The sequence below is a fragment of the Dermacentor variabilis genome, chromosome 7, assembly GCF_050947875.1.
Source record: "Dermacentor variabilis isolate Ectoservices chromosome 7, ASM5094787v1, whole genome shotgun sequence".
In the NCBI taxonomy this organism is placed as follows: Eukaryota; Metazoa; Arthropoda; class Arachnida; order Ixodida; family Ixodidae; genus Dermacentor; species Dermacentor variabilis.
Genome location: NC_134574.1, coordinates 12788530 through 12801965, shown reverse-complemented (window position 1 = coordinate 12801965; position 13436 = coordinate 12788530). Strand labels below are relative to the sequence as shown.

The 13436-nt window shown below is 45.6% G+C and overlaps 1 protein-coding gene and 1 pseudogene across 6 annotated transcripts in view; one reads left to right on the top strand and one right to left on the bottom strand.

Moving 5' to 3' along the window:
* Nucleotides 1-12989, bottom strand: part of d4 (double PHD fingers d4) — a 238169-nt gene extending 225180 nt beyond the window's left edge. For 4 of the 6 annotated variants that reach the window (XR_012829468.1, XR_012829470.1, XM_075698244.1 and 1 more), the window contains exons 1-2: nt 11569-11615; nt 9714-10009 (exon numbers count right to left, since the gene is read on the bottom strand). Coding sequence is in view for 4 of the 6 variants with exons in the window: in XM_075698244.1 (XP_075554359.1) it covers nt 9714-10009; nt 11569-11600 (328 nt within the window). In the remaining 2 variants the exon portion in view is untranslated. Of the gene's footprint in view, nt 1-9713; nt 10010-11568; nt 11616-12885 lie in introns of those variants that run through there. The other 2 variants (XM_075698246.1, XM_075698247.1) reach the window with 1 other exon arrangement.
* Nucleotides 11450-11622, top strand: LOC142589166 (U2 spliceosomal RNA; annotated as a pseudogene).
* Nucleotides 12990-13436: the final 447 nt, after the last annotated feature.

The following is a 13436-nucleotide window of genomic DNA, read 5'->3' as shown; positions in this document are numbered from 1 at the left end:
CAAGAAACAACACAGATCACGCCGTTCAAGCTGGTTTACAGCAGGAACCCCACGACGACTCTCGACGCCATGCTGCCACGTATCACCAACGAAGAGAATTTTGACGTCGCTACCTACCTCCAGTGCGCTGAAGAAGCCCGACAGCTCGCCCGCCTGTGGATCACGAACCAGCAGTGCACCAACACCGACACTAAAACCTCCGACGACGCTATGTCGAGTACCGGCCTGGCGACCGTGTTTGGCCTTGGACCCAGATACGCCGACGAGGACTCAGTGAGGAACTATTGCGACACTATTTCAGACCCTAGAAGATCATCCGATGTACTGGCGAACTGGACTATGAGGTTAGGTTAGAACTGGTTATGATGTTAAAAAGGTGGAGACATCAAAATTTTCGTTCATGCGTTTGTTGATTCAAACACTGCGTCATGCTTCAGGGAGCACGATACACACAGCGGGATTCATACATATCTGATAAATAATTTAATAATAGCATTATTATACCGAGCGATTTCGGTTTTGGTTTCTGGGCTCCGGGGGATGCTATGACGTCACAGAGGAGGAAACGCAACATGGCTTGGTCATGTGGGCCACAAAAAATAGTGACGTAAAACTATGCTGCTTCGTCTGCTCGCGCATACGCGTGCTCTGCCAGCAGAGGTCAACAACTGGCGATTCGAAGTGCATGTCGCGATTATTATAATTATTGCGAAGAGCGACAACAACGGTAAGAAAATATTGCGGCTGGTGAGAGTCGGTGATTCATTCCGAAGCGCCGTAAGCTTTAGCTTTGAAGTGAACCGGAAAAGGCCTAGCGACGATATCGGCGGCGCCGAACGATCAGAGGCGGTGAAGCTGCCGTCGGTGCCAGAGTGACCATTCCTCAGTCACTGATTGGCCGCTTCGCCGTACGGCTGCCGCACAAATGGGTCCCGGGCCCTTCCTCTCTACGGCAAGGAAATCTCACCGTTCGCGAGCAAAACCACCGTCGCACGGGGGCCTGCGAACGGCAAACGGCGTGCGGCGAGTTTCCGTGCCGCTAACGTGGACGGGCCCTCACACTGAGAAAGGCCAAGCGAACGAGAGACCGCTCCGAGCTGCCGAACTATGCGACTATGCGAGGAGAGAAGCGGACAACACGAACGCCGCATATCCTGGTCCCTTTCGGAGTCGGCCGGCTAGTGTTACACTCAAACGTGAAAGGCCTGTCCGCACGGCAACTCACCGCACGCAGTTTGCCGTTCGCGGGCTGCCGTGCGGCGTTCGTGTTGTCCACTTCTCTCCTCTTGTGTCTGCACGCCTTACCCCTTCTTTGTATTAAGAAAGGATTTCTATATGCCTGTAGTTCGGTCATAGTGGAGGCTATGCTCGGTCGCTCGGCTCAGCAGGCTCCGTAATCGGCATTTCATCGCTACTCATCATACGTCACGTTTTTGTGCTAGTGTGCTACGACGCCAATATTTTCGTTCCTCCTCTGTGACGTAGTAACTGCCGCGCTAGCGATGGGTATCGACTACGAGAAGGAGTTTTTAATGACTTTTTGGAGCTGAATTAAAATGATTTTGAAATGTTTGCAGCGTCCAATACCTCGTTCTGGGTGTCCTTGCATACGGAAGCAGCCTACAACATGCTTTTTATAGCCTCAAAATTTGGTGTCCCAACCCCTTTACACTAGTTTCGTTAATCACAGTTTTGCTGGCTTTTTCACCGTCACTACTATGTGACAATATTAACGCTATGCCACTATGACTTCATTTTAATGTTCCCGTGCGAACTCGATGACGTAACACACATTCTCCGCTCCCTGGTACGCAGTCGCATAGTCAGATAGACATTGGCACCTGTAATGTCATGGCTGCCATGACGTGTTTTTGGTTGTTGCGGTAGTTTCTGACGTGAAGAACCATGGTCCTCGAGATTCTCTATAGAAGACTATAGAGAATCTATAGATTCTCTATAGAATAGAGAATCTATAGATTCTCTATAGATTCTCTATTCTCTATAGGTGGGCTTGGTGACTGTGCCAGTGCACGGACCACTAATCAGTTCACTCTCGCTATGCAGATGGTTTACTGCGTTGTGCGCCTGCTGCTGCCTGCACTTGCGCATGCGGCATCGCAAACCACATCGGACTGCGGAATCACCGATCCTGGAAGCTACGGACCCACTGCCCGGCTCCTACCTGTCGGCAGGCTGCAGTTCCTGCCTAAGCCGCACGGGGCACGCTGGACAGCGGAACTCTCCAAAGCTTGGACTGCCACATCATCATCGACAGCAACGAGTCTACCAGCTATAAAGGAACAAGCACCTTCGGCACAATCCTGTGGGCTTGGTGACTGTGCCCGTGCACGGACCACTAATCAGTTCACTCTCGCTATGCAGATGGTTTACTGCGTTGTGCGCCTGCTGCTGCCTGCACTTGCGCATGCGGCATCGCAAACCACATCGGACTGCGGAATCACCGATCCTGGAAGCTACGGACCCACTGCCCGGCTCTTACCTGTCGGCAGGCTGCAGTTCCTGCCTAAGCCGCATGGGGCACGCTGGACAGCGGAACTCTCGAAAATCATTATCAGCCATTGGTACCACTGCGGAAAGAAATTGAAATCATGCGCATTGGCACAGAGCGCACTGCCTCTCGAATTTCGGAGCTGGAAGCCCGTATGGATGACGCCGAGAACCGTTCGAGGCGAAATAACCTAATCTTCTACGGCATCCCCGGCCCCTCCTCCTCGGAAACATTCGCAGAGACAGAGCAGTTGGTCGCAAACCTTTGTCGGCATAATTTACAGTTAACCTTGGAACCAAGGGATATAGAGCGTGCGCATCGCCTCGGCCGTCCCTCAGCTGGTCGCTGCCGGCCCATAATAGTAAAGCTTGCATCACACAAGACCAAAGCTGCAATATTGTCAAATGGCCGGATGCTTAAAGGGACAAGTTATGGCATCGGTGAGGATTTCTCGCGCCCAGTCCAAAATGCCCGTAAACAACTAATTGCTTTTGCTAAAAGCAAGAACAAGCCCTTTTCCGTCCGTTTCAAAACTCTGTATATGAACCAAAAGCGTTACGTCTTTGATGACAGTACTAACAGCATCAAAGAATTATCATAGCAGACGAAGCACCAAAAAAAGAAAGAAAATAACCGAGCATATGCTGTCTCTAGCAATGCTCTTTCACTTTCTGCAATTTACACTAACATCCGCATTTTTCTTCAAAAACGTGAACGTATAGCTAGCATTGTATTGTCCTCTAGCAGTAATCTACTAATACTTACCGAGACGTGGCTCTCTGACGACGTGAGCGATGCCGAAGTGCTATCGGACCTACCGAACTTTCGTGTGTACCGTAATGACCGTGCATCTACGCGCGGTGGGGGCGTACTGATTGCATTCCACGAATGATTGTCTTGCGCAGTCATCAATATACAGTCACAGCTGGAAATATTATGGGTGACTATCCAATCACACCCACACACCGTACTACTAGGCGTTTGTTACAGACCTCCCCACACTACTTCCGAATTTTGCAGCCAGCTTAACCAAACCATGTATCAGCTTATTGCTGCTCAAATGCACACATACTACTATTTGGCGATTTTAACTTCCCGCAAATAGACTGGCATACTGACAATTTGTGTTCTTCGACAGGACTAACCGAAGCCAGGAACTTCCTCGATATCTGCCTCAATTTTAACATGACCCAGCTGGTTTCCGAAGCAACACGTGTTTCACAGGATACATCCAATATCTTAGATCTAATATTAACCAACAACCCCGAAAGCCTTTCGTACATCCATTATCTCAAGGAAATAAGCGACCACAAAGTAATTCATGCTGGCTTTTCTTTTCGACCAACAAAGTGCGAAATGTACAAGAAAACGATACAGTTGTATGACAAAGGCGATTATGAAGCGATAAATGAGGGCCTTTCCACATTTTTTCCCACATTTGAGACAACTTTCCACCACCATAATGTTGACGCTAATTGGACACGTTTTAAAGAAAAGCTGAAGGAATTAACCGATAAATTCGTACCTAAAGTAAGTTTCAGAGCCAGTCGTCACAAACCATGGTTTACGAAAACATTAAAAAGGCTTGACAATAAAAAGAAACGTCTATTCCGAGTTGCAAAGGTTAGAGATCAACCAAAAGCATGGGAGAAATACTATGAAGCAGATAAAAACTACCTTTCTACTCTATATCAAGCAAAGCACTCTTTTTACCACTTAGAATTGCCCAAGCTACTAAAAACTAATCCCAAACAGTTTTGGAAAACACTGAAAGACGACGAACCGCGAGAAATCGTACTCACCAGTGACCTGAATGAAAGGATTACGGATGTGGACTGTGCGAACTTGTTCAACACCACGTTCGCTACAGTCTTTTCTGATGAAGGGACCGCACCCCCATGTTTACCTTTGCTTGACTTTCATTGTGACATGCCAGCGATAAATTTTTGTGAAAATGGAATTTCATCCATAATAGAAAGTATCAAATTGTCATCTTCTGCTGGAATGAACGAAATTAATACCAAAATCTTGAAAAACACCAAACACAACGTCTCACGTTATCTCACCCTAATTTTTTCACAGTCACTTTCTTCAGGAGTCATTCCAGATGACTGGAGGACAGGGAAGGTCGTTCCTGTTTTCAAGTCAGGTAGCAGAAATTCCTCACTAAACTACCGCCCTATCTCTCTAACAAGCGTCCCCTGTAAAATCATGGAGCATGTGATCTACTCCCATATAATAAATTTCCTTGACAGTAATCACTTTTTCCATCCTTCACAGCATGGCTTCCGCAAGGGGTTGTCATGTGAAACACAGCTCGCAGCTTTTCTACATGACATCCACACTAACCTGGATTGTAACATAAAGACTGACTCGATCTTTCTTGATTATGCTAAAGCGTTTGATAAAGTGCCTCACCAACGATTACTTGCGAAACTCTCCCCGCCAAATTTACATCCTACTGTGTTAAGATGGATTGCAGAATTTCTTACTAATTGATCGCAGTACGTTGTTATAAATAACCACCTATCCACACCGGTTCCAGTAACATCAGGCGTCCCCCAGGGATCGGTTCTTGGCCCGCTCCTATTCTTAATCTATATCAACGACTTACTTTTGCATGTATCCTGTAATATGCGCATGTTCGCGGATGACTGCGTTATCTACCGCACCGTACTTAACACTTCGGATCAGATAACCCTACAAAGTGACCTTACTAATATTTCAGAATGGTGTACCACTTGGTTAATGACACTAAACGTTAACAAATGCAAAAGCATGTCGTTCACCCGCAGCCATAACCCTCGGACGTTTGCGTATACAATTGATAATTTCGCTCTTGAATCAACTGACACTTTTAAATACCTCGGTGTCACTGTATCCGACGACCTCAACTGGCGTACGCATGTGCATACCATCATTTCAGCTTCTAACAAAACTTTAGGTTTCCTAAAATGTTATTTACGGAAAGCCCCAAATCACGTAAAATTACTTGCCTACACATCACTTGTACGACCGAAACTAGAATACGCCTCAGCAGTCTGGAATCCGCATCAAGCATATCTCATCGACGCTCTTGAAGCGGTGCAAAACCGCGCCGCTCGATTCATCCATTCGTCATACTCATATGACGTAAGCGTCACTTCACTGAAATCACTATCTGGGCTTCCGGACCTTGTTTTACGTCGGCGCATCGCTTCTCTCTGTCTTTACCACAAATTCTTTTACAGTCCTATCCTTCATCAAGCACCATATATCACGCCCGCAGCGCGCATATTATACCGGACGAGCCACTCGCTGCAAGTTTCACGACCACGCTCACGAACATCAACATTTTTAGCCTCGTTTTTTCTTCGCATGGCGGCAGACTGGAACGGCCTCCCCGCTGCCATTGTCGACATAATCTGCCCATCCATATTTTTACAACATGTTACTGACCATCTCCAACTACATTGTACATGATTTTTCCTTATATGTGTGGTTTGTATTTACATACGTGTATGTTGGTCTACATATATAGGCTTTGATATGTGTAAATACATGTGTGAATATACTTGATTATGTATACTATGTATGTATATATATATGCGTGCTTGAACTTGAACTTTACTTGAACTAGTGTTAATTCGAATCTTGTACCCACCCCTTATGTAATACCCCTGCAATCGGGGGTCTTTAAGGAAAATAAACTGAACTGAACTGAACTGAAGCAATCGTCGCTGGGGTGATATTAGGACACCGTCCTTCGAAGGACGCAAAAGCATTGCCTATAAGATTAATTAATTCCTGTTACTCGGACGTAGCTGCTTGGGCCTGTTCATTTATCCGTCAGTGACAGTCCCGAACTGCCCGAGACGTTGATTTCAAATAATGAACGTTGCATATGCATCTCGGGCAGTCCTGGGGAGCCCAGGGTGACAAGCCAAAGAGACCCACCGAACATGTGGTGGCCATGATATATTTTCAGCTCCTGAATTTGCTTCTGGAGCTTGCAAGACACACAAGCATAGCCTTGAAGATCTGAAGCTTTGAGGGGGCCATCGGGGGGAGTGTGATTCGGCCACTACCTATACCAATTACCACCTGCAAAAGGAGCCATAAAGTAGCCAAGTCCCTAAACATGATTTTCGGTCGCCAGGAGCTTCTAAAGATAGCCAATTTGGCGAGAAATCGCAAAATCTGTTAACCCTGACTACAGTGATGACAGCGAGTGACTATGCAATGTTTCTTTTTCTCGTCTGCTAGCCAGAAAACATCGAAAACATTGCCCAGCGAAAATCCACTCGGCCAGAGAAAAACGAACACACATCAAAGTGCGCCGCGCAATGGCCGGGGTAACACGAGAAAGACGCATGCACTCTGGCGGGCTCCGGCAGCCCGCGGGTAAAGAGAAAAAGAAAATGAAGAGGCTTAAGTGTCCTCGCGAATAAAAGTCAAAATAGAAAAATAAATAAGAATGTAGTTACCTTTGCTGGCTTTAGTGTCTTGCCATGGTTGCTTTGGCACAGGTGAAAAAAATTTTTTGATAGTATTTTCTTTGACATGACAGCAAGAACGAACCACCACGCTTTGTCTCATCGAACCTTGCTGCATGCTTTGTCAACTTGTTTGATAGTGTGTTGATTTGGCTTGTCTCGTCGTATGGTCCGATGTATTACTCAGTAAAGTCAATACACCTTTGGCGTCAAACGTTCATAACAACATTAAACCCATCAAGTTCCGAAATTGAAAATCTAAAGCACAACTTTGGAAATGTCAATGCACCTTTCACATCAAAAGTTTATGAGAAGTTTATACCCGTAAAGTGTCAGAATGAAAATCCATGCACTCCATAGATTACACAGCCTCCACAAGATGCCGCGACAAGCTCACTCGCCATCGAAATGCCCTTGGAAACTTTGTGCTTGGGTGGAGCTCCTTGCATTATGTGACTCCCGGTACATGGGCGTTGCCACGAAATCCAGCCCGATTTCGCAATGTTCATGCTGAAATGTCTTTTCAAGCGTGAAAACGACATTCTAGACAAAATCCTGAATGATTTCCAGCAGTGGGGGTGTTGTTTTGGTCGGCGGCGCATAACAGCACGAAAAAGAAATTTGGGGGGGAGGGGCTGGAGCCCCATAAGCACTGGCTAAGTCCCTGCATACAAACACTTATGCAGGTTATGCACCGGTATATCTTCTGAAATGACCCTCCTGTGCCTTTTATTTCATGTAAACATTGGAGCCATTGTAATAATGTGGTTTATTTGGAGCCAGTTCGTCCAATTTGCATTGCAATTTTATTCGGCCTATGCTGCTGTATCAAGCATCAATGATGAAGCCAAGGCAAAAAAAACTAAGAATCATATTATGTAAACTAGAGAAAACATAGAAGATACCCTGCCAGAGCGAGTGGGGTGCCACCATGACCGCAGAAGCGGATGTCCAAGTCATCCGCTGTGCGGAACGCCAAGCACCATATTGACGCCTCGCAAGCTTCATTGCATTTTGAATTTGCATGCACCTTTCTGAGTAACCATAACTTATTCAGACGTCACCTACTATTGTTCTTAAATCATAATTATGAGGGAAGTAATAAAATTTCTTCTGCTTGCATGCAGCTGACACACGCTGATTGCATGTGTCAGGCACTCTATACCTGCTAAAGTAAAGCTTATCATTTTCAATTCATCAGTGTCTTTGCATCTTCAATACTCCAGCCTTGTGTGGTCCAAAACCAGTATCAACAACCTGCTCCAAAAAAAGAGCTGTTCGGTACATAGCAAAGGTCCCATATCTTTATCCTACTGCCAGCCATTTTATTCAGTCTGAAATTCTTCCTGTTCTTCATTTGTATAACTACAGACTTGCACTATCATAAAGCTCAAACATAAGATATGGTGGTATTACCATTTCTCTATCTCACCTCCAAGAAAAGAACAGTATTAAACACACCAGAAATAAAGAGCCATGGATCATTCCTACTCCCACGGCAAATTACTGCAAGCATCTGATATATTACATGCTATGTATGCTGTGTATAACTTAAGATATATCTATATATATTACCGTTTCTCTCGCTGACCTCCAAGAAAAAAACAGCATTAAACACACCAGACATAAAGAGCCATGGATCAATCCTACTCCCAGGGCAAAGTACTGCAAGCATTTGATATATTACACACAATAAATTTATTAAACAACATGTAGAAGTGAAATATTCATCTTATTAAAAGCTCTGTATCCATTATCAAAAATATTTTTTTGCATCAGCTACACCTTGAAAAATTCAGCGTTTTTTTTTCTCATGATACTTTATCAATTTGAACGATTAAACTAAATTTTCGTCACTACTGTATGTTGCTATTACTCATCATTGCTTATCACCAAGCAATTTCTTTTGTTTTGCTGCTGCTGTATACATTATGATTATGCATGCTGTGTGTTATTGTTTTCCATTAAGATCAAGAAAGATAAAGCAGCAGATGTGCAGACATTCCTACAGGCCTTTTTTTCTGCTCAACTTACCGCGGTCATCTTCAACAGATCTGAATTCTTTTTCACTGTAATTTTATGCAATACATGTATCATGCATAGCGTATACTTCGGTTTGTCGAGTACACTGATATATGTCATGTTTCTTGCATTGCCACCATGTAAAAGGAAATCGCAACCTCTTGTCAAGCTATTGTGGCTTATAGCCCTGGCCTCCCCACTGCCAAAGGAAAATAAACTTGATTGACTGATATTAATCAAAATGTTATTCTTCATTAGCCAACCAACATTTTTTTGTTACCCATGCAATTACCATTAAAATCCAGGAGCCACTAGCGTTGCCTGCAAACCTCGGCCCCGTTGGCTCAATGGGAATGTCCCACGGTTGCCTGTATACAATGCACATTATATTTAGTAAATTTTTTTAGAAGTATGCATGGGAATTACGTAAATATGATAAAAGTGGCATGCAAATCCCAGCACAGGCAAAGGCTCCCTCTGAGTAAATGAAACCAATCTCGAAGGCTATGCGTTTACCGGCTCTTTATCGCAAAAGCGACAGCAAGAGCCAGTCATCTTTCGGACACCACCCGTTGCTTGCCTGACCTACTTTGCTGCCACAACAAGCAAGCAATGGTGCCAACGCAGAGCTGCCCTACATGTCGTTTCCAGCGCCACCTGCGAGTGACAGTCGCCCACCCAATGTGCCCATTCCAACGAGGCCTCACCTGCGTCTCCGTAGTCTGGCGGCTGCTCGCGCAGTCGCGTGGCCCCCAGGTACCGGTCATTCATCAGGTACTGGCGACGGCGCTTGCGCCATCGCCGTGCTGGATATGAGTAGAGCTGGCCCTCGGCATGGCCCGGCATTCGCTGCCAGCGGGCCATCCACAGGGCGCAGTCACTCTGCGCCACACCCGTCTGGGCGTCCAGAAAAGGCAGCCGCAGGCGCCGCTCGACCACCAAGCGTGTGTTGCACATCGACGAACTCTCCGTCGCATCCTTGTATGCTGGCTCACTCAGGAAGCTGCGCAACATGTGGCCCACAAGAGAATGAGCGTGGAGGACCGGAGCGTCGTTCTGCTCTGTGCCCGGTCAACTTTGTTCTTGCCGAGCGGTGCCTGCCAACGAGCACGGCAATTATTTAACAGTTTGCTTCACAGTATGCATGCGCAGGACTGGTGTGGGCAGGTAATAGCAGTGCAGAGTTGGCAGGGCACCACACATACATTGTGTCATCTGCTAAGCCCTCAGAACCTGAACGTATCAACATGGTAGCAACCATATACAGATTTCTACATGCACAAACAAAAAAGAAACAAATAAATGTGTGCTTTTATTTTAGTGCAAGCATTCAAAGTACATACACACTACACACGACTACAAACTGGATGAACTGGCACAAATAACTTAGTGCTACTTATATTTACAGTAAAAACAAAGCACAAACCAACGTGAACAAAAAATGTTTTAATTCACCTAAGCTCTTAAGGGTTCTCTAATGTGAGAAGCCAATGAATACAAATATTTGGGAGTAACCTTAAGCCACTGCAGCATCTCAGTACAAGCATGACGATGATACTTGCACATCTTCTACATGCAAGCGTGGCGTTTTTAAGGCAAGTTAATGTAGGCACCTCCCAAGCTCAAGCTTGTTGCATTACGAAGTTTATAATTTGATCAAAACTAGAATGCGGAAGCCTTGCACGGTATTCAATTAGCACCATGCGTAAACATAAATTAGAAAGGGCGCAAAAGCATGCTGTTGGTCTTATTTCAGAAGAACTCAGGTCAACTGTTTAATGAAGACAACTGGCTAGTTGGTGTACTTCTGCCTTTGAATCTTTCATCCTATCTGTTTGTTTCTTCCTGTCCTTCATCTCTTGTTGTGCCAATTGATGCTTCTGGACCTGTCCTTTCCAAATGAGTGCAGTTGGCATTACAACAACAGGTCGTCTGTCCAACGGCCTGTTGCACTGCTCCAACCCTATACAATTTGAGCATAGTAGCAGATGTAAAACACAAGAAAAAGACAAGGACCAAGAAGAAGCATACAGTACCAGGGAATTTGAGCAGGCCTGGCTCCTTCCAGAAATACAAATTTGATGACAGGATCATGACAAACAGAAGTGGCCATGTTGCCAAGCTGGTTCAATTTATCAGTCACACTTGGAATGGCTAAAAAATTCATGAGCCATTTCACTCTGTGAAGGGGGATGATCAGCGAAGCTGTTTGCCACATGACACGGAGGTGATACAGAATTTTTAACAGAGTTAAGAACTCATTTAACATGATCTTTAGATACATTCGTGTGGATGACGAGACCGCCGCCCTGAGGAGCTGGAGGAAACTAGACACGTGTGACATTTCGATGGGACCACCACCACGGGAGAGCGGAAGGAAAGTAGATACACAGGCGCTTGGAATGCCGACAAAGAGAGGGTGGTACGAACGTAGACATGGGCGACACAGGTCAAAAAGTAGCACCTGTTCTTATCAGCTTAATATCTGATATGGCTTCTATTTCGATCCAAGATATTAAACTTAATTTTGCGAGTTGGCAGAGTGCTTGAAGCCTGCTTCACCTCCGCCACGAGTTGGCACGGTATTGCACCATCTCCAGGATCAGCCCACGGTTTCTGCAGAAGCAGAAGAAAAATGCACGGAATGCTAGCCATAAACAGCTTTGCTGCAATATTTCTTTGCATATTATTTTCAAAGTGAAAGCTTTGTTGAAGGGACAGCTGTAGGATTGGGCTTGTTGGTGAAACACACGATAGTGGATATCAGCAAGCAAAGCTGGCAAGATGTCTGCAAGGCACTTTGCCATGTGCATGCCAAAGCCAACACTGTGATCCCTCACTCCTGCCATGCATAAAGGCACGTGTGTCCACCGTTGTCCAGACTGCACTTCAAAGTGTGGTAGAGTTGGAAGCAGATGGAGTGGCAACGACTGCTGCATTTAAGCATATAATGTCAGAAAACAATTTCGATTATACACAGGCAATCACTTCAACCCTTTGATGGACAGTGGGTCACATGGGTCCCACTTTTCATGGCAACTTCACTGCGCTGTATTGGGGAAATTTGACTACTATTACCATGCTCTCTGTGGCTATCTTTCTAGATATTGTTAGGACTTTTATTTTATTTTAATTCCATATTCATTGCACCAGACTAAAGATACAGGAACCCACTAAGCACCCCACCTAGACAAACATTTGACCATTGAAAATACTTTAGGCCACGTTTTCACGAGAGATGTGTGCTTTTAAGATTGTGGTATGGTTGGACACTTATAAACAATAGGTTATCATTTCATTGGCCTTACCAACTTACCACGCTGCTATTTATATTTGAAACGCATAGCGTTTGAGGCTTTACAAGTGAAGAATCTGTTTTCTGAGAACTGCTGTGAGACGGTACTGGTATAAAGGCACTCAATAGCCAAAAACACCAGCCGTGACTGCACAAAGGGTACACAGGATGACTTTCGATGGACGAAAGAGGCAAGCCCATTGTTGAACCTAATCCAGTCGTCGAGGAAAATGGCAGAAGGCAGCATGCAACACCAGCCGAATTAAATATGCATGTTTCGGTCCCTACCCCGCTTTAGCTCTTCCATCCCGCGTTCGCTATTAGAAAAAAAAAGAGGAAAACGGGCGATACGTAGACGCGGCTTAATGCTGTGAGACATCTGACACGGAGGAATTACCGAAAAAGGTATTTACTTTCTGGCCTCTCAAATGTGTGAGTGATTCTAGCTCAGCTGAGGCAGTACCGTTAACTAGCCGTGCAGCGCAAAGCGACCCATGCCCAGTTCAATTCTACGTGTACGTTAACATTCTGTAGCAACGCGGGCCGTTGCGTATTCACGAACAAGAAACTCAGGGTGCACTTACGCTTTTAACCGGTTTAAAGCCACCGGATTGATCTTCAGGGGACCTAGCGCCATCTTTACATCTACTCGTATAAGGAGTCGTTGCGAGAGAGAAATGTGGGGACTTTCGGTCCTTGAGATTTGTCTTTACCTAGGTACATAGAGTTTCCCTAGGTACTACGGGGGACATACATCGGGGGAGAACGTTGTTTTCGCCGTTCGTCCCTAGCCATACGAGACGTTCATTTGAGGGATCGCCAGTTGTTTGTGCGCAAGCGCGAGTAAGAGCGGGCGTGAGAGAGAAAATTTGGGGGCTTTTGCTCTTTCAATATCTGACTACCTCACGGTGTAGTACTATGGTGTACTGCTCTACTTAGGTAATAGAGAGGAGGCGTTTTGTAAGCGTTCGTCTCTAGGCGTTCTGGCCACGACCGACTGAACTCCAGACCTGCACAGATCTTCCTGCTCCAGCACGCCTAGTCTAGTTCGCCTCTTTTCCCGCTAGGGATAGAACGTACGAGCAGAGTGGCGCTAGTTATAGCCTGTTCGCTGTCGTCTGCTTCTGCGACCTGT